We start from the raw sequence: 24,921 nt of genomic DNA on the forward strand, positions 1-24,921 counted from the left end.
TGTAGTTTGATCGTTAACAAGGCAGCATCTATGGAGAGGAATAAAGAGTCAACGTTTCGGGCCGAGACTCTTCATCAGCACTGGAAAGGGAGTGGGGTGAAGCCAGAACAAAAAGTTGTGGCGGGGGGGAGAAGGAAAGGTAAAAGTTGAAAGGCGAAGCCAGGTGGGTTGGAAAGGTAAGAGGCTGGAGAGGGAGGAATCTGATGGTAGAAAGGGAAGGAGGAGAGGCACCAGGGGGAGGTGATCGGCTGGTGAGAAGAGGTAAGAGGCCAAGGTGGGGAGTAGACAAGGGAAGGGGGAGGATTTTTTTATATAACTGGAAGGAGGAACTCGTGTTCATGCCAAACAGAGCTGGAAGCCACGTGGAACAAGATGGCGGCAAGTACAAGTTCCCAGGAATACGAGTCTGGGAGAGTAAGTATGTGGTCAAAGAGTTGGAGGGCAGCAGAGATCACAGAGGGGGAGGAGTGGGGGAGGTCTCCTGGTGAAGAGAAGATTGAAACTTCTTCAGGGTAGGCGTCCCCGGAACAGACTTTGCAAAGGAGCAGCAGGAACGTTGCTGCTGTCGGCACATTGTTAAAGGGATATCGCTGTCACTTTGTGCACCGTGCAGGACAGCGTTGCTTTGTCACTGAACCCTCACACACAAAACGCGGGGGGCACCCAGCAGGCCAGGCAGCATTTATGGAGGGGAATAAACAGTCGACGTTTCGGGCTGAGACCTTTCATCAGGACTTCTTGTCTGGAAACGTTGACTGTTCATTCTCCTCCATAGATGCTGCCTGGCCCGCTGAGTTCCTCCGGCATTCTGTGTGTGTTGTAGTGTTTGATCTTTGTTTCAGCTCTACGGGAGTTGCATCTAACCGTATGATAAACAGGACTTTGCCTTCCTTTACCAGACAGCTGGCTCCCCCGTTCTCCCTGCAATCGGGTGACCTCGTGTCTGGTGTCGTTGAAGGGTCTCATCGACTGTTTAGTCCTCTTTGTGGGTGCTGCCTGACCTGCTGAGTTCCTCCAGCGTTCTGTGTGTGTTGCTCTGGATTTCCAGCATCTACAGAGTCTCTACCAGAAATAGGGTCACAGATGAAATCCTAAATTCCACCTATAATCGTTATAACACAAATGTTACAAGCTGAACGTAGCACACTACGGTTCGGTGCAGCCCATAACATTGTGCTAACCCTTTATCGTACTCTAAAGTCGATCTAACCCTTCCCTCTCACATAGCCCTCCATTTTTCTATCATCCATGTGCCTCTGTAAAAGTCCCTGAAATGCTCCCAGTGAATCTGCCTCTTCCAGCACTCCCGGCAGTGCGTTCCATACACTTGTCACCCTCTATGTAAAAAAAGGAAGGCTGAACTCGAGTCCAGGAATCAAGGCCCAGTGGCCAGAGTTTGTTTCCTGAGATTGGGGTGTTCACAGACAAAATTCTGGAGGAACTCAGCAGGTCAGGCAACATCTGTGGAAATGAATAAACAGTCGACGGTTTGGGCCAAGACTGGAAAGGAAGACGGGGAGGAGAACCCAGAGTGGGAAGATGGTGTACAAATCTTGCAGTTGTTTTTGGCGCTGTGAGCTCAGATGCAAGCTGTCCACAAGAGATTCAGCAGCTGCTGGAAATCCAAAACACTGGAGGAAATCAGCAGGTCAGGTAGCATCTGTGGAAATGAATAAATAATCGAAGTTTCGGGCCTAGATCCTTCTCTAGGACCGGAAAGAAAGGGGGAAGGCGACAGAATATAGAGGAGGGGGGGAGGGGAAGGAGGAGAGCTAGAAGGTGATAGGTGAGGCCAATGGGCGGGAAAGACAAAGGGCTGAAGAGGAAGGAATCTGATAGGAGAGGAGAGTGGACCATGGAAAGGAGGAGGTGCACAAGGGGGAGGTGATAGGGAGGTGACGAGAAGAGACAAGAGGCCAAAGTGAGGAACAGAAGAAGAGAGAAGGGGGAGGGGACAGAATTACTGGAAGGAGAAATCAATGATCGTGCCATCAGGTTGGAGGCTGCCCAGACAGATTATAAGGTGTTGCTCCTCCACCCTGAGAGTGGCTTCATCATGACAAAAGAGGAGGCCATGGACTGATATGTCGGAACAGGAATGGGGACAGGAATTAAAATGGTCAGCCACTGGGAAATTCTACATTTGGCAGATAGAGAGGAGGTACTCGATGAAACGGTTCCCCCAACTTACGGCGGGTCTCACCATTGTAGAGGAGGCCATGTTGGGAGCACTGGGTACTATAGACGGCAACACCAGATTCACAGGTGAAGTGTTGCCTCACCTGGAAGGAGTGTTTGGGACCCTGAATGGAGATGAGGGAAGAGGTGAATGGGCAGGGGTAGCATTTCTCTCACCTGCAGGGATATGTGACAGGAGGGAGATTAGTGGAGAGGGACGAATGAACAAGGGAATCACAGAGGGAGTGATCCCTGTGGAAAGTGGAGAGTGGGGGTGGGGAGAGAATGTGGCAGGATCCTGAAGCATCCCGGTAAATTGTTGGTAGCTTAGTAGACCAGTGGAGAATGTTTGAGCTCTGACTCGGTGCACACTGCAACAGGAATTGAATAAATGAAGGTCCTCACAATTTCTCCATGAGAGATATTCTTTCCGTGCTTCTGATCTGGTTGTAACTAGGGTTCCACGTGAAAGCCGACGTCAGAGTGCAAGTTTAATACACAAATTTCTCCAGCAAGCCTTCAATCCCTTCTCTTGTAAGGCCCCAGCTTCTTACCTGAAGTGGGCCATGTGGTAGAAGGTGGGCTGCTTGTAGAACAGGTCTTTCGCGCGGTCCACGATGATGGGACTGTCAACAAAGTTCTTCACCCAGTTCGGGCCACCCTGAAGGTCCAAGGCAAGATTCCAGTCCGTCCATCCAGTCACAAAGTTGTTCAGGTCCTGGCAGGAGAGCAGACGCAACAGTATGTTCAACTCTGGGGGCACAACTGGGTTGAAAGGTTAGAGCCAAATCCCACTTCTGCATGAAGTCTGAGTGCGTAGAATATTTTCTGCTCTGACCTCACCCGTAAGACCACAAGATATGGGAGCAGAATTATGCCATACGGCCCATCAAGTCTGTTCTGCCATTCCATCATGGGCGATGTACATTCCCTCTCAACCCCATGCTCCAGCATTCTCTCCGTAACCTTTGACACCCTGACTAATCAAAAACCTATCAACCTCTGCTTTAAATATACCCAATGACTTGGCCTCCACGGCCGTCTGTGGCAATGAATTCCACAGATCCACCACCCTCTGGCTAAAGAAATTCCTCCTCATCTCTGTTCTAAAGAGACGCCCTTCTATTCTGAGGCTGTGTCCTCTGGTCCGAGACCCTCCCAGTATTGGAAGTATCCTCTCCACGTCTACACCCAAACCAGGTACAGAAAGGAAGACTCTCTCAAGTGAGCGTATGTCTGAGAGAGTCAGGAACAAAGTAAGGGGTCAGTTCTTTAAAAGATTACCATTACTTGTCACATGTGCATCGAATCACACAGTGGAACGCGTCATTTTGCGTCAACGACCAACACAGTCCGAGGATGCGCTGGGGGCAGCCCGCAAATATCGCCAGGCTTCCGGCACCAACATAGCAAGTCCACAGCTTACCAACGCTAACCCGTACGTCACTGGAATGTGGGAGGAAACCAGAGCAGCCGGAGGAAATCCATGTGGGAACTGAACCCCGATGGGTGATCGCTAGCATTGTGAGGCATTGCACTGACCGCTCCGCTACTGCTCTGCTGTGCTGTGAACTCAGCTGTGAAGAAGTTTCTTCGGCCAGAGCTTGCTGAATCCCTGAGGGTGGTAGAGGCTGGGATGTTGGTTAAAAGTTTCATGGGTCCATGAGGAGCAGGCAACAGAAGAGGAGTTGGGGCCAGTATAGATCATATTGAATGGTATGGGGCCGACTTCAAGGGCTGCGTGGCCTCCTCCTATTTTCCTGTCTTGTTGTATATAAGCCACCTGATCTAATAGAGAAAGGAGCTGAGATGATTGTGGATATTTTAGACCATACGACACAGGAACAAAATTAGGCCATTCAGCCCATCAAGTCTGTTCTGCCATTCGATCATGGCTGATTTATTATCCCGCTGAACCTCATTCTCCCGCCATCTCTCCGTAACCTTTGACACCCTTCCTAATCAAGAACCTATTAACCTCTGCTTAAATATATTCACTGACTTGGCCTCCGCAGTTGACTGTGGCAATGAGTTCCACAGATTCACCACCTTCTGGCTAAAGCAATTCCTCCTCATCTCCATTCTACAGTGAAATCCTTCTATTCTGAGGCTGTGCCCTCTGGTCTGAGACTCTCCCACTTCTGAATACATCCTCTCCATGTTCACTGTAGCTGGGTCTTTTTATATTGGGTGTGCAAGCTCTGGGAGCGTGCTCTCTGTGCTACAGCTTGGCGTGGTGTAAGACACCAGCTCTTTGCGTGGACTGTGCAGCTCGTTGTTGTGTGCACTTGTGCAGTGAGGAACAGCGGCAAAAGGTCACTCTGGAAAGGGATATTAAAGCAAAACCTTCACGGCATCTTGAAACTTTCTTCCTCTAGGTAGTTTATCTGATCAACCATTCTAGTTCCAAACCCCCCACCCCCACACCCTCTATCTATTACCACTGCACTGTAAACCACTTTTATAACGTTAAACCCAAAAGGTTCTGCAGATGCTGGAAATCCAGAGCAACACACACGAAATGCTGGAGAAACTCAGCATCTGTGGAAATGAATAAACAATCGATGTTTATTCTTCATCATTATAAAGCAATTTATACTGTAAATACATGCTGGTATTTATGGATTTATGCATATTCTGCTAGAATATTCTTTATTCTGCATACTTGTTAAGTATAGTGGTACTAGTAATGTGATCACTCGAGTGGAGTATGATGGTCTCCTAAGGGGTTGTCTATTGGTGGGTCCTCGGATGGCTGTAGAGGCTGATCAAGGCACACATATTCCGGCGCAGTGTGTGAAGGGTAGGTGGTGACTGTGGTTCGTGGTTGGGTTTTTGGTTGTTCAGTCTCTTTCACAGCTGCCACTTGTTCTCTGCGACACAGTGCAGTCGCTCTCTCGTAGCGCAGCTCCCTCTTGGACAGATTTCCCCCAGGTGTCTCTATTGAGTGCAATGTCTTCCCAGTTTTTAGATGTCATGTTCAATTTTTCCATGCAAACATGAGGAAATCTGCAGATGCTGGAATTCCAAGCAACACACATAAAAGTTGCTGGTGAACGCAGCAGACCAGGCAGCATCTGTAGGAAGAGGTACAGTCGACGTTTCAGGCCGAGACCCTTCGTCAGGACTAACTGAAGGAAGAGCTAGTAAGAGATTTGAAAGTGGGAGGGGGAGGGGAGATCCAAAATGATAGAAGAAGACAGGAGGGGGAGGGATGGAGCCAAGAGCTGGACAGGTGATTGGCAAAAGGGATATGAGAGGATCATGGGACAGGAAGCCCAGGGAGAAAGAAAGTGGTGGAGGGGAACCCAGAGGATGGGCAAGGAGTATAGTGAGAGGGATAGAGGGAGAAAAAAATAAATAAATAAATAGGGGATGGGGTACGAAGGGGAGGTGGGGCATTAACATAAGTTAGAGAAGTCAATGTTCAAGCCACACTCAGGTTGGAGAAACAACACCTTATATTCTGTCTGGGTAGCCTCCAACCTGATGGCATGAACATTGACTTCTCTAACTTCCATTAATGCCCCACCTCCCCTTCATACCCCATCCCTTATTTATTTATTTATTTATTTCCTCTCTTTTCTCTCTCTGTCCCTCTCACTATACCCCTTGCCATCCTCTGGGTTTCCCCCCCCCTTTCCTTCTCCCTTGGCCTCCTGTCCCATGATCCTCTCATATCCCTTTTGCCTATCACCTGTCCAGCTCTTGGCTCCATCCCTCCCCCTCCTGTCTTCTCCTATCATTTCAGATCTCCACCTCCCCCTCCCACTTTCAAATCTCTTACTAACTCTTCCTTCAGTTAGTCCTGACGAAGGGTCTCGGCCCGAAACGTCGACTGTACCTCTTCCTATAGATGCCGCCTGGCCTGCTGCGTTCACCAGCATCTTTTGTGTGTGTTGCTTCAATTTTTCCAGGCTGATTGTGATGTTTATCTTTGCAGCATTTCCTTTGCCCACTAGGGGCTCACTAACCTTCTTTCAACTGGGGTTAAAGGATCTGTCTGGGGAGAGAGGAGTTAGGTATCTGAATGTCATGACCTATCCACTGGAGTTGGTGTTGCCTTATTGTGGTGGAGATGCTGTTTATGATGAGTTCTTTGGGCCTGTGCAGGGCACTAGACAGCGTTGGGCTCTGAGGGTTTTAAGAGCACCTTAATTGGTTCATTGTTGTTTAATGACAGTGGTTAATTGTTTAGAATTCCTGGTGGTTTTTTCACTCTTTCTAATGCAGTCTCCTGATGCTTTGAGTTTAAACTTATTAAGTTTATTTTGATAGGCTTGGGGATTTCGTGTTACTTGTATTATTTAAGTGGATGCCTGATTAGCAGTAATTGCGGGGTCCTAGTTTTGAGAATGTTACATCTCACGGTGTCGCTTGGCTAAGCCACTGATGTTCTTTTGCAATGACTATGAATAAGATCTCGTTGCCGTATCAATATCGAAGCCTGCCTTTCCTCCGCACTTGGGCTCTGATATTGCCAGTGCACATTGTGACAGTAGGACCTGCCATGTAATGGACCCAGCGGAGGTTGGACAGCAGTGTTTTGACATCAGTGGCTGGAGGCAAGGGTGCTTTCTATTCTCCGTGTGTGTCCCAAGTCTATGTTCCAAGGGTCCTCAAGTTTCATTCTGAGCTTCTCAAGTTGCAAGTATCCGGGTTCCCAGCTTTGAGATCCCGTAACTCAGGTCTGCTTAACAATTGAGCTTATCGATAAAGTTTATTTGATTCAACAAATCAGCATTCGGGTCGATAGTGACAATTTTGGAAGAGCCCTGCTCCAAAAGCTGATCCCTGGCTGGACAAGTAACCCTATCAAGAATAACCCTCTTGATGAAAGTCATGTACAGACCGTGAAAATTGCGCTTTCATGTAACAGTGAAACAGAACTACAGAGAGCCAGCTAGCTCAGCGATAAGAAGAGCCTAGCTACACCGTCTCAATCTGTAAAATTGAGAGTACAGACTTCTGTGTCCAAATTACCTCTGGAAAAATAGTGAAGGGCAAAACCCTGTGAGCAAGGTCCTTCCTGGAACCTTCCCTAAGTTTTGAGCTTCAGGCCTTCAAGGATTCTACTTTCCAGGTCTCAAGGTTTTATCCCGACCTAAGTGTCCAAGGTTTTCAAGGTCGTCAAACTTCCCCAAGGATTTTTCTCTACATTTCCAAGGTCTTTTAATGTTCTACCTGTCTCGAATTTTCCCAAACCTCCCTCTCGGGGCCTCCCTTGAGTTCCTCTCAAGGTTCCCTAGTCTTGTTCGAGGTTCCCCAGGTCTCTCAGGGTCCCTTCTCGAGTTTCTCATGCCTCCCCCTTGAGTTCCCCAGGTCTCTCGAGTTGTACCTGGATCTCAAGTTTTCAGGTCTCCCTGGGCTGTCAGATGCTGTTCGTAGGGAAGGGGCACTTTGGGCCTGTGTTTTTAGAGCACCTGAATTGGTTCATAGTTGTTTAATGACAGTCAGTAATCGTTTAGAGTTCCTTGTGTTTCTTTTCAAATGACTCACTCTTTGTAATGCAGTCTCCTGGTTTAAGCTCGTTAAGTTGCCATGTATTATTTAAGCAGTTGCCTGATTAGCAGTAATTGTGGGGTCCTAGTTTTGAGAATGTTGCCGTGTTGCTCAGCCAAGCCACCATCGTTCGTTTGGAATCATAATGAGGTGTCCCAAATAAGAGCCTGTCCCAATTAACAAGGTGGCCCAACTAACTGGAATCCACTGAAATAAAGGTGATTCTTGAGGATCACCTGTTAGAAACCATTTACACCTTGTGGGCTCTGCTCACCTCGATGATGTCCTGGCTGTATCTGGCACCTCGCTTCCAGCTCCCCAGCTCCACTACCGAGTTCCAGGGTATGTTCCCGTTGCAGGCCTCCGTGGCGAACAAGAAGAACTCAGGGAAAAGCTGGTGAGTGGTGCCCAGGGTTATGTCCGCAGGAGCTACCAGGTCCAGGTACCAGTGCACCGCGATCCCGTCTATATACCGAGCGGCGTGCTTGTCTGCCAGTACCTAGTTACCAAATTGGGAGGACACAGGTTAGAAGATAAGAGGTTTGGGGCCCCACGTGGTGTGACGGTTACAGCGCCAGTGACCCAGGTTCAATTCCGCTACTGCCCGTAAGGAGTTTGTATGTTCTCTCCACGACCGTGTAGGTTTCCTCCGGGGGCTCCAGTTTCCTCCGTACAGGCGGCAGTGGGAATGGAACGCCGATCTTACAGCAAGTGCCTGTGCTAACTGCTACACCTCTTGCCACCCTGAAAAATTAACAAATCAGTAACAATAATTATGGACCTTTTGCTTATTTTTGTGTAATTTTTAAGAAGAGAAGACAAGGCAAGGCAGAGAAGGGAATATCTATAATAGGACGAGTGGGAATGGTGAAATGGGGACAAGGACACCAAATGAAGACTTAATTTCTCTTAGAAAGATCTAAGAAAGTACTTGCACTACGTAAGTGGTGGAACTGGACTGAAAGTCACAGACACAAGAGATTCTGCAGACGTTGGAAATCCAGAATAACACACAAAATGCTGGAGGAACTCAGAGGTTTGGGCAGCATCTATGAAAATGAACGAACGGTCAACAATTCAGACTGGAAAGGGGAAAGACACAGAATAAGAAGGTGGGGGGAGGGGGGAGAAGCTAGAAGGTGATAACTGAAGCCAGGCGGGTGGGGGATGAAGTAAGAATCAGGGAGGTGATTGGTGGAAAAAGCAAAGGGCCAGAGAAGAAGGAATCTGATAGAAGGGTGGAGAAGGGGAAGGAAATGATTGGTTGAAGGGCTGAGGGAGAAGGAATCTGATAGGAGAGGAGGGTGGAGAAGGGGAAGGAAATGATTGGTTGAAGGGCTGAGGGAGAAGGAATCTGATAGGAGAGGAGGGTGGAGAAGGGGAAGGAAATGATTGGTTGAAGGGCTGAGGGAGAAGGAATCTGATAGGAGAGCAGAGTGGAGAAGGAGAAGGAAATGATTGGTTGAAGGGCTGAGGGAGAAGGAATCTGATAGGACAGGAGGGTGGAGAAGGGGAAGGAAATGATTGGTTGAAGGGCTGAGGGAGAAGGAATCTGATAGGAGAGGAGGGTGGACCATGGGATAAAGGGAAGGAAGAGGAGCACCAGGGGGAGGTGATAGGCGGGTGAGGAGAGGACGCAAGAGGCCTTCTGTCTTGAGAAGACACACAACGCAAGTATTTTTGGAGGAATTATTGTGATAGCCTAGAGCAGGGTGGCGAACATTTTAGAGAGCGTGTGCCAAAATTGGCTACAATCTTCTCAAAAGTTCTCTGGTGTGCACAGGTAGTTTTGATAAGTGAATTAATAATAATTCTTATGGCCTTTTTAAAGGAAAAGGGATGAGTCCTGTTGCTTACATACGTGTTCATTGTTTGACTGTTAGTGAAAGTTTAACAGAAACAGATTGAAATAAATGACGAAGTTTAGAGAACCTGTTCAAAATTACTAACATCAATCTTTCAACAAGACATTTGAAAAATAAATATTCATGGAGGAGCTAAACTACAAACAGTATTTACGGTGATTATCACTGAATATCAGTGTTCACGCACAAAAATGGTCAGCATAATTTATCCCTATGTTTTACCTGAATTTATCCCTATGTTTTTTCTGTGAATGTTGCTGATATGACACTGTGTGCGTGGAAGATTTTCACTGCACCTGTGCACATGGAGTTGTGCATCTGACAAACTCAATTTTGACTTTCCTGGGGGAAATCGCCAACCCAGGAATCAATCTGGTGAAGCTACACAAGATGGAAGTGATGCTGGAGATCTTGAGCAAAGTGCTGGCGGAACTCAGCAGGCCAGGCAGCATCTATGGAGGGGGAATAAACAGTGGATACTTTGGGCTGAAACTCCTCATTAGGGCCATTTCAGGAAGGGGGAAGATAAGAAAGTGAGGGGGGGAGGGAAAGGAGTACAAGGCAGCAGGTGATGGGTGACACCAGGTGAGGGGGAAGGTGGGTTGTTGGGGATGAGGGGACGAAGGAGGAAACTGGGAGGGATTAGGTGAAAGAGGTAAAGGTTTGGAGAGGACAGTGAACCATGGGGGGGGGGGAAAGTAGGAGGGGAACCGGCAGGAGGTGACGGGCAGGTGAGAAGAAGAGAAGGGGTAAGAGGGGAGACCAGAATGGGGAATGGAAAAAGAGATGAGTGAGAGAGAGAAATTACCAGAAGTTAAAGAAATCGATATTAAATCTATCAGGTTGGAGGAATCTGAAATGTTGCTCCTCCAACCTGCATTTGGCCCCATCAGGAGCCTAGAAACTGGTCTTTCGGCCCAATCGTACCATAATGGCAAATATCAGGCTCTCACCTTCTTTGCCCAGCTCGGCAGCAGCAAGCGCTGGTCGTCCAGGATCATGAGCTTCACGTTGCTGTGGGGGCTGGCGTGTAAGGCAGGGCCCAGGTCGAGAGCGATGAAGTCTCGCTGAAGCTCGGGATTGAAGCCCATGCATTGGAAAGGGTAGTCCTCTATGAATCCAGTGGTGGGCTCGTTCTGCGCCGTCACGCCCCAGAACGTCACGTTGTGCTTCGCATATTCGTCCAGGAACCTACCAAGGGAGGGAGGAACGGGGGGAGGTGCAGCAAGGGAAGAGACTTATAAAGTGGAGAGGGTTGGGGGAGGAACAGAAAGGGAGAGGGAGAAAGGGGGAAGGGGTGGGGGAAAACAGAGGGGGTAGAAGGGGAGATGGGAGGGATTGGGGAAGGTGGGAGGGAGAGGAGGAGAAGGGGAGAAGGTGGAAGGGGGTGAGAGGGTGTGACAGTGGATGGAGAGGAGTCAGAGGGGTGGTCGAGGGGGAGGTGAGGGAGAGGTAAGGGGGTGAGGTGAGGGAGGGAGATAGGGAGAGAGAGAGGTAAGGGAGTGAGGGGGATACGGAGAGGGACAGGTAAGGGGGAGAGAGAGAGAGAGAGAGAGAGAGAGAGAGGGAGAGCATAAATTAGCACTTTAGCATAAACTAGAGACCCATGAGATTCTGTGAGTAGGTCTGAGAGTGCCCACAGGCACAAGCAGAAGCGAGAGCCTGTAACACACATCCTACAGGTTAAGCCTTTGACTAGAGGGTGGCAGAATGAGTTGTTTGTAGGAAAAAGAGCTTTGACCAGCGGCCAGTCTGAACATCGGAAGTTTGGAGAGGAGGGGACTTCAATCGTGTCCATTGACCAAATATAAAAAACAGCAGCCCAGGTTGCTGTTTGACCAGTGGTCAATTGGCGTTTGAGATTGATTAGCAAGAGCAAATTAAAGGAAGGCAGGGGCAAGCACAACAGCAGTCGTCTGAGTGGGCAGAGTCAGAGGGGTGATCTTGAGGCTTTTGCTCTTCGAGGCTTCCACAAAGAGAGGCTTCAGTCAGAGAAAGAAAGAAAGGCTCGAGATTAAGTTTTCTTCCCCCCCCCCCTTCTTTATATCTGCTCAGCCAGGACAGTAGAGATACCAGGCAGGATAGTGGAAAACTCCTCTTGTGGGACGTAGGAAGTTAGGGAGACCTCCAGCTACAGCTTCTAACAATCACGTCAAGGAGTTTGAACTGGAACTGGTTCAACTCCAGATCATTTGGGAGAGTGAAGGGGTGATAAAAAGGACATATAGAGAAGTAGTTACACTCAAGATGCAGGACACAGGAAACTGGGTGACAGTCAGGAAGGGGAAAGGGGTTAAGGAGCCAGTGTAGAGTACCCCCATGGCCATCCCCTCAACAACAGGTATTATCACTTTGGATACTGTAGTGGGGCGGTGGGGGGAAGGTGGGAGGGCGATGACCTAACAGAGAAAAGTGTGTTCTGGTCTCTGGCACTGAGTTTGCCTCATGTGACTCAGAAGAGAAGTGGGGGAGAAGATGCACGCTGTGGCGACAGGGGAATTATTAGTTAGGGGAACGGACATGACGTTCTGTGGGCTAGAGAGCGAGATTGCTGGATGGTATGTCCCAGGTGCCAGGATCTAGGATGTCTTGGATTTAGACCTCAGCATTCTTAAGTGGGAAGGTGAACAGCCCGAGGTCGTGGTCCATGGGTAGGATGTGATGAGGTTCTGCACTGGGAGTTCAGAAGACAAGCTGTACTGTGTTCAACTGTAGACTGCTGCAACATTCATGAACTCAGGGCCTTGCAATTACAGTATCTATTTTTTTGTGTGACTGCATTTTACTGCTGGTCTATAGGTGTTCTATGCGCCTTGGCCTGTGTGTGACTGTTGGTACCGTGTTTGCACCTCGGCCCCAGAGTAATGCTGCTTTGTTCGGCTGCATTCATGTCTGTTTAACGTATGGTTGAATGACAATTAAATTTGAACTTGAACTTTAATATTCTGTGCGTTATTTGCTCGCTTTTGCTGTCTGCATGATTTGCTTTGTTTTCGCATGTTGGGTGTTTGACATTTTTCTTCGAGTGGGTTCCACGGTGTTTCTTTATTTCGTGCCTGCCTGCAGGAGGAAAGAATCTCAGGGGTTGTGTACTGTACACTTGCACACTTTGGTAATCGTTGTCGTCATGGTTATCCCTCGAGATCGAGGGTGATGGACTTCGTTCTGTTGATCTACTTATGGGCTCTCAAGTGGCTTATGAGTCCAATCTCGGCTTTGAAAGTTCTTCCGCATTCAGGACAGGTAGTTCCAGATGGCAGATTGGGCTTTGGTTGTTGCTGCCTCTCTTTCCATTTCCTTCTCTTTTCTTCTAATTCTGCACATCTGTCGGCTTTGAAAGTTGCTGTTCCTTCTCGGATGATGGCTCGCTAGAGTTTCCTGTCCTTGGCATTGGTTTCCCAATTGTTGATGTCGATGTTACATTTCTTCATGTTGGTTTTTAAGACGTCTTTGAATCCCTTCTGTTGTCTGCCTCTTTTACGTTTGCCTTCTTTAAACTGGGAGTAGAAGATTTGTTTCGGCAGACGTTCATCTTTCATCCGAACAACATGACCGCTCCATCTTAGTTGGTTCTTGATGACGTAGGCTTCAGTGCTTGTTGTCTTTGCTTCATTTAGCACACTGACGTTGGTTATTCTATCTTCCCAGCTGATATTCAAGATGTTTCGAAGACAGCGTTGATGGAACTTTTCAAGTGCGTTCAGATATCGTTGGTATGTTGTCCATTTTTCTGATGCATGCAGGAGCTTTGGGATCACCACTGCTTTGTACACTAACATTTTGGTGTCTGTTCGGATGTCACAATCATGAAAGACTCTTGTTCGGAGACGTCCAAAAGCTGTTCCAGCGCATTTAAGATGATGTTGGATCTTGTCATGAAGACCGACAATGGAGGAGGGGTGACTTCCAAGATACGGAAAGTGGTCCACGTTTTCCAGAGTTGCTTTGTCAAATTGAAATGATGGTTCTATCTGATTTGTCTCAATTGGTGACGGGTGATAGATGATCTGAGCCTTCTTGGAATTGACGGTAAGTCCAAGTTTCGTGTATGCACGGTTGAAGGCAGTCAGAATCTGTTGTAGGTGGTTTTCTGAAAGAGCTGCAACACTGTGTCATCTGCGTATTGGAACTCGATGAGGGAACACGTGGATGTCTTCGTTTTGGATTTCAGACAGGCAAGATTGAAAAGTCTGCCATCTGTTCTGTAGACAATTTTGATTCCTGGGGATAGGTCGTCCTTGATAATGTGGATGATTGTCGCGATGAAGATTTTGATAATAGATGTACTCTGAAACTGTGAAGAAGGAATCTGATAGGAGTGGCCAATAGGAGAAAGGGAAGGAGGAGGGGAACCGGAGGGAGATGATGCACAGGTGAGGAGAAGGGGTGAGAGGGGGGCAGAATGGGGATTGGAAAAAGAGAGGGGAGGGGGAGAAAAAAATGACCAGAAGTTGGAGAAATCGATGTTCATGCCATCAGGCTGGAGGCTACCCAGACAGAATATGAGGTGTTGCTCCTCCAGCCTGAGTGTGGCCTCATTGTGACAGTAGAGGCGGGCCAGCGGTCAACATGCCGGATTGGGAATGGGAAGTTGAATTAAGGTAGGTGGCCATTGGAAAATCCTATCTTTTGAGGCAAATGGAGTGAAGGAGGACTGAAATCAGTTCTGTTGCCAGAGGTGTGGCAGGGAACAGTACGAAGGCATAGTCCGGATGGGTGAGTAACCCCCCCTCCCCCAGTGCTCCCTTGGGTCCAGGCAAAGAGTATTCTCTCTCCCTCCCCCAAAATACATCACCTCACATCATCAAGGAGCCCCACAATCCTGGTCGTGCTCTCTCCTCGCTGCTGCCATCATGAAGGTGGTACAGGAACCTCAGGACCCACAACACCATGTTCAGGAACAGTTATTCCCCCTCAACCATCAGGCTCTTGAACCAGGAGGGATAACTTCACTCACCCCATCACTAAACTGTTCCCACAACCTATGGACTCACTTTCAAGGACTTCCCATCTCAGGTTCTTGATATTTATTGCCTGCTTATCTATTTATCTATTTCTTTCTTTATTTGCACAATTTGTTATCTTATCCACATCAGTTGTTTCTCCATCATGATGAGTGTGGTCTTTCATCGATTCTGTTACGTTTTTTGAATTTACTGTGAATACCCGCAAGTAAATGAATCGGAGGGTTGTCTACCGTGACGTATATGTACTTTGATAATCAATTTACTTTGAACTCTCCTTCTCCCCCTTCCTCTCACCGGACAAAGTAGTTGGCCCAGCTCTTGTAGTACGGCCCTCCAGGGTTCCCCTTCAGGGTCCCTTTTCCAATCGTGGAGTTGCTGGTCTTCATCCAGGCCGGCGCAGTCCATGGACTTGCAAACAGGGACAGAGGACGCCTGGACATCTTCTGGGCTGTCTGGATCAGCGGGATCTGGGGAAGAGGAGTTGGAGGTGAGATTGGAGGGGGAATGCTGGCGAATAGGGAGGACGTTGTGGAGTTCCAAGGCAAGGTGAACAGTAAGAATAGTAATGGTAAGATGAGGCAAAGCATTGGAGTTTAACCTGGCTGAATATGAGGTGAGAGATCAAATGTAAAGGACAGTGCATAATTAATAGCAGGACCCTTAACACCATCAATGCACAGAGGGATTTTGGGCTCCAATTCCACAGCTCCTTCAAATGGCTGCTGTTGGAAAACACTGCTTTTTTAAAAAATAATACTTTTTATAAGATTTGTATTTTTTAAATAAACTCATGTATTTTTCACACACTCAGGCAGAAAACAGTAAGCAGCTAAACTAATGGTTTGTCACCTTTCTCATTTTTCATTGGTTAATTACTAGCACATGACCTACGTGATACAATTGTTTTAATTATGTAGCCTATTAAATAATTCATCTCAATCTAAGGAATTTCCCTTATCTTATATATAGAAGTGAGAGAGTTTTCAGAAATGCCATCTTTTATTCCTTTGTCTTACATCTCTTAGCATCGTTTCTCACTTTTTATTTAGTTTGCTTAGTATTTGTATGTCTGTACTCTAAAATAAACTGAAATCTTGGAATTAAGACTGCGCGCCATTCCTGACTCCTGGAAGAACTCCAAGGATCAGAAATTGGACAGGGAGATCCAACACTGCAGAGGGCGTCCGGGTGGTCAGGAAGCCGTACGGCATGCTTGTCTTTATTAGTTGAGACACTGAGTTCAAGCTTTGTCGCATCTTTACAGTGATAGGAAAATGGAGATCTATATGATCTTAGAGCAGATTACAGGATCGGCACAACATTGTGGCCGAAGGGCCTGAGCTGTGCTGTAGTGTGCTACCTTTCTAAAACTCTAGTTTGGCTGCATCCAGAGTATTGCATTCAGAAACATCGGGAGGAGAGAGAGCAGCGCGCCGCGCGTGCGTAGCCCTACGGTGAAAAATGATATCGTATCCATTAAATAGGGGCCGTGGACAATTCTGATTTGATGGAGCTAGACTTGAAAGCACAGAGGAACATCTGGAGAAATTTCTGAAACGCCAGTTCGCTGCTGTTGTTACTACGCGGTAGGGAATCTTCCGGAGGGAAGGCCTCAAAATCCCCGGCTTTGCCTGCTGTTGGCGACCGAGAAGGAGGTCGAATCGTTCGGACAGAGATGGTGCTCAGTGGTCAGTGTCGGAGAGCTGATCAGAGCTCGAAGTTTTCGGATGACTCAGAGACGGATTGTGGTTGGGCATGGCAGGGAGAGTTTTTCTTCCTTCTCCCGTCTGTGTGAGATGTGGGACATTTGAGAAACTTTGAACTTTTACTGTGCTCATGGACTTCTTCATCAAGTTATGGTATTGTTGCACTGTTCTAACTATATGTTATAATTATGTGGTTTTGTTAGTTTTTTCAGTCTTGGTCTGTCCTGTGTTTTGTGATATCACACCGGAGGAAATATTGTATCATTTCTTAATGCATGCATTACTAAATGACAATAAAAGAGGACTGCATGTCCTCATAATCTAAAAAAAAGTTCTGGTCGTCCCGTTGTAGGGATGATGTGGAGGCTTTGGAGAGGGCGTGGAAGAGGTTAACCAGGATGCTGCCTGGATTAGACAGCCTGTGCTACAAGGCGGACACACTTGGGTTGTTTTCTCTGGAACAGCAAAGGCTAAGGGGAGACCTGAAAGAGCAGGGGCTCCCACCCTTTTTTGTGCCACGGACCAATACCATTACACAAGGGGTCTGTGGAGCCCATGTTGGGAACCCCCGGATAGAGGTTTATAAGGTCATAAAGGCAGCTGGTATCTTTTCCCCAGGGTTGGAATGTCTAGTATTAGAAGACACTCACTTGAGGAGGGAGGTCAAGTATTTGTTTTCCACAGAGAGTTTATGCACACACAGAGTGATAGGAATGGGCTGCCGGGGGAGATGGTGTAGACAGGTGGAGTGTCAAACATAGACCAATGAATCTACGGAGAATGGAGGGACGGGCAGAAGGGATTAGAGTAATCAGGCATCGTTGGATTAATTGGTGTGGTACAACAGCATGGGCTGAAGAGCCTGTTCCTTGTGTGTACCAGGTTCAGACGCCACTCCATTTGTGTTATCATAAAAACTATTGAAAATTAAACATAAGATATTTTAATAAACGTGATTTTAGAAGTACCAGAAAACACACGAAAGACATTTGGATAAGCAGAGGACAAACAACAGGAATTCTGCAGATGCTGGAAATTCAAGCAACACACATTAAAGTTGCTGGTGAACGGTCCTGACGAAGGGTCTCGGCCTGAAACGTCGACTGTACCTCTTCCTAGAGATGCTGCCTGGCCTGCTGCGTTCACCAGCAACTTTGATGTGTGTTGCTTGGATAAGCAGAGGAATAGGAACATTATTTTATTTTTATTCAGAGAGACAGCACGAAACAGGCAATGAGCTGCACTGCCCAGCAGCGCACTGATTTAACCCCAGCCTAATCACAGGACAATTTACAATGACCAATTAGCCCGGGAACCGATACGTCTTTGGAAGGTGGGGGGAAACCAGAAGGCCCGGAGAAACACTATGCCGTTCATGAGGAGAAAGTACAAGCTCCTTACAGAGGACACCGGAGCTGAACTCTGAACTCTGAACTCTGGAACATCCGAGCTGTGATAGTGCCCCGCTGACCGCAATGCCACTGTGGCGCCCTTTATGGGCTGAACATGGGCTAGTTTAGGTGGACACCATGGTCAGCATGTACCCGAAGGGTGCGTTTCCTTGATGTATTATTCTACAAGTAGGGGGAAGACATTCAGTCCCTCACTTTTGCTAGGCAGCTTCTATCCCACTGTTATGAGACTCCTCAGCAGACCTCTCAAACACTAATAGGTGAAATTCTGATCTCCCAGCCTACCTCATTGTGACCCTTGCACTTTATTTATTTAGCGATACAGCGCAGAGAAGGCCATTCCAGCCCTTCGAGCCTCGCTGCCCAGCCACCCTCGATTTAATCCCAGCCTAGTCACAACGACCAACTAACCTAACTACCAAGACATCTTTGGACTGTGGGTGGAGACCCGTGCATTCCATGGGGAGGACGTACAAACTCTTTACAGGCAGCGGTGGGAATTGAACCTGGGTCCCTGGTACTCAAAACCATTGTGCTAACCACTATGCTACAGTGCCGCCTCATTCATTCTGAATTTAATTTTACTATCTTGATGCACCAATGTACGGGAGGATCTGTCTGCATGGCATGAAAAACAAACGCTTTCAACTATATCTCGGTATATTTGGTAGTAATCAACCAATACCAATACTCCAGGAGGCAGAACTGCACCCTGACATTCAGTTCCCGGGTCTTCAGAAGGGGAGGTACAGCAGAAGCTTCTGTCTACTCCAATGGTGTTGAGGTTGAGAGCTATGAGTGCACACCACTGACAGCCTATCCTGGTCCAAACATGGCCAAGAAAGCTCATTAACACCTCTACTCCTGGATACACTTGGGAACTTGGCTCCCCTTGTATCTAGCCTGGGTGTTACCCTTGATTTCAATTTGAATTCTAAACCCCAAATAAAGAAGGTGACCACAGCAGCATTTCTACGCTTAAGAAATTTTTGTCAGGTAATAATGCTGAAAAACTAATTCACACCTTTATATCAAACAGACTAGATTACTGCAACGTCCTTTCTACCAGCCTTCCAAAGCAATCTATTGACAACTTCAGTGCGTTCAGAATGCTATCACTAGACTTTTAACCAATACCAGAATGATGGAGCATATCACTGTCGTATTAGACACTCTGCATTGTCTTCCTGTATCTTTTAGAATTGATTTTAAAGTTCTCTTACTTGTTATTAAAGCTCTTAATGGTCTGGGACAGGAGTACATCCCAGAATCATTGTTATTTTATAATCCTGCTTGAGCTCCCAGGCCTCCTTCCACCATCTCCCTCAAAAGATAATTGGCAGATCATCTTTTTTTGAACTACGCTCCCAAATTGTGGAATTCAATACCTAAAACTTTAAGGGATGCAGATTCAGTTGTCACTTTTAAATGCCAGCTCAAAACCTATTTATTTAAGCAACACACATAAAAGTTGCTGGTGAACGCAGCAGGCCAGGCAGCATCTCTAGGAAGAGGTACAGTCGACGTTTTGGGCCGAGACCCTTCGTCAGGACTAACTGAAAGAAGAGCTAGTAAGAGATTTGAAAGTGGGAGGGGGAGATCTGAAATGATAGAAATGATAGGAGAAGACAGGAGGGGGAGGGATGGAGCCAAGAGCTGGACAGGTGATTGGCAAAAGGGATATGAGAGGATCATCGGACAGGATATATATATATATATATATATATATATATATATATATAGAGAGAGAGAGAGAGAGAGAGAGAGAGAGAGAGAGAGAGAGAGAGAGAGGGTGCCGATTTATTTAATCTTGCTTTTAACTAACAACTTTTTTTGTCTTCTATTTTCATATTTATTTTTATTTTTTATTTTACCTTTCATGTTTGTACTTTTATCCCTTTTGTAAAGCACTTTGAACAACATCATCTGGATGAAAAGTGCTCGGTAAATAAAGTTATTTCTTATTATTACTTCCACAACAGGCCTAAAGAGATTAGGAATGTCCCCGTTGACTCTTACCAATTGTTATCGATGCACCACAGAAAGCATTCTGTCTGGATGCATAATGGCTTGGTATGGCATCTGCTCTGCCCGTGACCGCAAGAAACTGCAGAGAGTTGTGGACACAGCTCAGCACATCACAGAAACCAGCCTCCCCTCCATGGACTCTACTTACACTCGATAAAGCAGCCAGCGGAATCAAAGACCCCATCTACCCCAGACATTCTCTCTCTCTCCTCTCCAATCGGGCAGAAGATATAAAAGCCTGAAAGCTCGTAGCACCAGGGTGAAGGACAGCTTCTATCCCACTGTTATCAGCCTCTTGAATTTACATCTTGTAGAATAAGATGGACTCTTGGCCTCTCAATTTACCTCGTTATGATCATGCTCTTTATCGTTTACCTGCACTGGACTTTTTCAGTAGTTTTTACACTTTACTCTGCATTTTGTTATTGTTTTACCTCGTTCTACCTCAATGCACTGTCCAGTGATTTGATCTGCATGAACAGTATGAAAGACAAGCTTTTCACTGTATCTTGGTACACATGACAATATTAAACCAATACCAATATTTTGACCAGCTCTCCCCAGTAAGAGTGACCGGCCCAAAGCCAAGCTCCATGTCCTTGCATTTCATCGGTCAGTTTCGGGAGGGGAGAATATTTCACCTTCATGTCTGTGTCCTCCTTTGCCAGACTGAAGTTGTGCAGATCCAAGTCTCCTGGATGATCATCATACGTGTACACGTGTGTGGAGAAGTCACAGCTTGCCATCGGCACTCGGATAACGTTGTACTCAATTCCTACATTTGGGAACAAGCAGGAAGGTTAAAACCCACAACAGAAAAACGGCCATTGGGTCCATTCTTGGCAGTAGGCGAAATGCTTTACTGCCACTGTCTGTATGGAGTTTGTATGTTTTCCCTCTCGCATTCTAAAGACATAAGGGTTAGCATCAGTACGTTGGCGCCAGTAGCATGCTGACACTTGCAGGCTACCACCAGCACAGTCCTCGAACTGCGCTGGTCATTGATGCAAAGCGATGTATTTCACCGGATGTTTCCACATTTCACGTGACAAATAAAGCTAATCTCAAAACTTTAATCTTTATTTTCTTCCTCTTGCGCCTTTTCTGTTTGCTCAATCCTAACCCCACCAGTCTGAGGAAGGTGAAGAGATTAACGTACACAAAATACCGGAGGAACTCAGCAGATCGCGCAGCATCATCAGGGCTCTCAGTCCCAAAAGTCCACTCTTCATTCCTCTCCATAGGCGCTGCCTGATCTGCTGAGTTCCTCCAGCATTTAATGTGTGTTACTCTGGACTTCCAGCATCTGCAGAATCTCTCGTATTTATGATCACTGGATTGGTAGTTTGTGAAAGTCCAGCATGTCTATAGCAACTCTTCACAGCCAGTAAGATCCCAAAGACAAGAATGTGGGAAGATCCAAATAAACTTCAAAAAAAAATTACGTTGATTGCGAAATAATTGACAGCAGAGGCATGAGAGGAATATTTTTAAGAAGCAACGTCCCCTTCCTCCCGCTCTGTGGAACTGTTGCTGGCAGTACAGCAGCTCCCTCAGTACTGCACTGGCCTGAGTTTTCAGGAGCAATGCTGCGGAGTGGGACTTGAACCCACAACCTTCAGGCTCCAAAGTGAGGGTGCTGCCCGCTGAACCACAGCTTGGCGGGGAGGTGCAGTAGGAACGTGGGCGGCGTAGCTCGAAAGGAAAGTGGCAAGACCTCTCGGCTTTGAGTGCATTCCACTGCTCAGAGTTTTGGAGATTTAAATAAATCATCAGATTTGCATTATGTGTCACATGTTACTCTGAAACAGTGAAACATACAGTGAAGTGCAATGTTTTACTGTCAATGATCAAGACAGTCCAAACATGCACTGCATGTGTCACCATGCTTCCAGCGCCAACATAGCATGCCCACATTTTAAAAATTATTTATTTACTTTTTAAAAGAATTATTTGCACAGTTTGTCTTCTTTTGCACACTGGTTGTTATATATAGTTTTTCATAAATTCTACTGTATTTCTTCATTTTCCTGTAAATGTCTGCAAGGTACAATATGGTAACATACGCACAATTTGATAATCAATTTATCTGGAACTTTGACACAACTTACTAACCCTCACTCGTACGCCTTTAGACTGTGGAAAGAAACTGGAGCATCTGGAGGAAATGCACGTGGCCACAGGGAGAACGTATAAATCACAGGGTTATCGAGGCCTGTGGGAGGGGTGGGGTGAGGGGGGATTAGGAGAAGGGAGAGGGAGGAGGAGGGAGAGGGGGAGGGGAGGAGGAGGGAGAGGGGGAGGGGGAGGAGGAGGGAGAGGGGGAGGGGGAGGAGGAGGGAGAGGGGGGAGGGGGGAGAGGGAGGAGGAGGAGGAGGAGGGAGAGGGGGAGGGGGAGGGGGAGGAGGAGGGAGAGGGAGGAGGAGAGAGAGGGAGGAGGAGGAGGAGGAGGGAGAGGGGGAGGAGGGAGAGGGGGAGGGGGAGGAGGAGGGAGAGGGGGAGGGGGAGGAGGAGGGAGAGGGAGGAGGAGGGAGAGGGGGAGGAGGAGGAGAGAGAGGGGGGAGGAGGGAGCGGGGGGAGGAGGGAGAGGGGGGAGGAGGAGGAGGAGGGAGAGGGGGAGGAGGGAGAGGGGGAGGGGGAGGAGGAGGGAGAGGGGGAGGGGGAGGAGGAGGGAGAGGGAGGAGGAGGGAGAGGGGGAGGAGGAGGAGAGAGGGGGGAGGAGGGAGCAGGGGGAGGAGGGAGAGGGGGGAGGAGGGAGAGGGGGGAGGAGGGAGAGGGGGGAGGAGCATGTGGAGGAACTGTTTAGAAAACAGGCAGTACCCCATGCAGTGGGAGCGCTCACATTTTTAACCAGCGCACCACGTGGTCATATTGCATACCTTCCTCAGAAAAGTATGATCGCAGGAGGTTTCTTTGCGAACCAGGGGAGAGGGAGAGAATGTTAATGGCAGCAGCATCTGTCATGGCACCTCCGAATCCTTTAATGTTCTGGTACTTCTTCTGCACGTCCAGAGTGAGCTGCAGCCCTTGGGGAAGGAGCAGACGGTGTGATTCCTTGCCATCCCGCCCCGTCACTTGCAGTCCCCATGCGTGTGTGACCCAGACCTGGTGTTGCGGCCAAGTTGACCGAGACTTCTCCCCGCTCCCCACATTCTCCACCTCTGTCCATCCTACTGCTCTCCCCTCCCTCCTACCTTCCTCCCTCACTGCTCTCCTCTTCCGCAGCCCCTCCCCTCTACCTTCTCCCCCCCCCCATTCCTCCTCCCTCTCTTTCTCAGCAAAATGGGTGCAGTGGGTTTAAGACGTGTCGGAAGGTACACAAGGTAAGGTGGTGGGGGAGTCAGGATGAACCCAGCAGCAGAATATTCTTCTAATAGGAAAGACAGTAAGGCCCTTTGGCACATGAACATTTTAACCTACTCTAAGATCAATGTAACCTTTTCTTCGCACATACCCTACATTTTCCGATCATCCATGCGTGTATCCAATAATTTCTTAAATAACCCTTATATATCCATCTCCACCACCACCCGGGCAGAGCATTCTACACACCCACCTCTCAGTGTTAAAAACAGCCCCTATACTTTCCTCCAATCACATTAAAGATATGCTTCATATTAGCATTCTGGATATACGGTTTAGCGAGGACAGCGGGGGACACCCCTGCTGAAATCTGGAGGAAAACACACAGAGGATGCAGAGGGGGAATCACAAAGGCGAGGAAGGAGGACCGGGTCGAGACAACAGAGACTTGTGGAGAAGAGGAGTTCGGTGGGTAATAAAATGGACGAGTTGACGGCGCTAGCCAGGCGTCAGAGAACATTTCGGGAGTGCAGTGTTATGTGTTTTACTGGAACGGGGCTGCACAAGGACATACCCGATCAAAACTTTTCATGGACGGCTTCCAGACCGTTCGGGCTGACCGGAAGCGCACTGAGAGCAGTAAGTGTAAAGGAGTTGGGTGCTTACTGTTCTGGTTAACAATGGATGGTGCAATCCGGGTCATATTACGATCGAGGAACGTGTTTGTAAACCGGATATTGAACTTTTTACTGTTGGACTTCGGCCACATTCCACCGTGATACAACACTGGGCGGCACGGGAGGTCGTTCCTGCCTGTGGCCATCGAACTTGCAGCTCCTCCCGTGGAGGGTCAGACACCCTGAGCCAATAGGCTGGTCCTGGACTTATTTTCCATCTGGCATAGTTTGCATTTTGTTGTTTGATTGTTTGTGGTTTTTGTATTGCTATACTTATGCTCTATTCTTGGTTGGTGCGGCTGTAACGAAAGCCAATTTCCCTCGGGATCAATAAAGTATATCTATTATCTATCCGCTTGATCCATCCCTCTTACCGAGTCACCTCTCATCCTCCTTCACTCCAAAGAGAAAAGCCCCAGCTCGCTCAACCTTTCTGAACACAATACTCCAAGTGTGGTTTAATCAGACTTATAGACCCCTCTCTCTAATCTAGGCAGCATCCTAATGATGTTAGGAAGAGTTCAGTCAACTCTCCTATGTGAGCAATATGTGCAATTGTGAAACTCTTCTTTAATTCATTCAAGGGGTGTGGGTTTCTCAGCCTGAAATTAAATTAAATGCAGCATTTAATTGCCCTTCCCAATTTCTACAGGTTCACTGTGGAGGATATTCTGACTGGTTACATTACTGTTTGGTATGGAACTGCCAATGCACAGGATCGGAAAAAGCTGCAAAGGCTGTAGACTCAGCCAGCTCCATCATGCGTACAACCCTCCGCAACATCGAGGGACCTTCCAAAGGTGATGCCTCAATAATTCCTCAATACTGTCCCAAAACACACTCAGAGTGAAGCTCCCTCTACACCGTCCCATCACACACTCCCGGGGTCTGACACAGAGTGAAGCTCCCTCTACACCGTCCCATCACACACTCCCGGGGTCTGACACAGAGTGAAACTCCCTCCACACTGTCCCATCACACACTCCCGGGGTCTGACACAGAGTGAAGCTCCCTCTACACCGTCCCATCACACACTCCCGGGGTCAGACACAGAGTGAAGCTCCCTCTACACCGTCCCATCACACACTCCCGGGGTCAGACACAGAGTGAAACTCCCTCTACACCGTCCCATCACACACTCCCGGGGTCAGACACAGTGAAACTCCCTCTACACCATCCCATCACACACTCCCGGGGTCAGACACAGTGAAACTCCCTCTACACCGTCCCATCACACACTCTCGGGGTCAGACACAGAGTGAAATTCCCTGTACACCGTCCCA

General features: G+C 47.8%; 1 protein-coding gene across 4 annotated transcripts in view; it reads right to left on the bottom strand.

Moving 5' to 3' along the window:
- Positions 1-24,921, bottom strand: part of gba1 (glucosylceramidase beta 1) — a 61,218-nt gene that overhangs the window by 12,481 nt on the left and 23,816 nt on the right. For 3 of the 4 annotated variants that reach the window (XM_063041757.1, XM_063041759.1, XM_063041758.1), the window contains exons 4-9: positions 22,538-22,684; positions 20,300-20,433; positions 14,807-14,979; positions 10,499-10,736; positions 7,955-8,179; positions 2,733-2,896 (exon numbers count right to left, since the gene is read on the bottom strand). In XM_063041757.1, the coding sequence (XP_062897827.1) occupies positions 2,733-2,896; positions 7,955-8,179; positions 10,499-10,736; positions 14,807-14,979; positions 20,300-20,433; positions 22,538-22,684 (1,081 nt within the window). The remainder of the gene's footprint in view (positions 1-2,732; positions 2,897-7,954; positions 8,180-10,498; positions 10,737-14,806; positions 14,980-20,299; positions 20,434-22,537; positions 22,685-24,921) is intronic. The other variant, XM_063041760.1, reaches the window with a different exon arrangement.

Source organism: Mobula hypostoma, chromosome 2, assembly GCF_963921235.1.
Source record: "Mobula hypostoma chromosome 2, sMobHyp1.1, whole genome shotgun sequence".
NCBI classification, from domain to species: Eukaryota; Metazoa; Chordata; class Chondrichthyes; order Myliobatiformes; family Myliobatidae; genus Mobula; species Mobula hypostoma.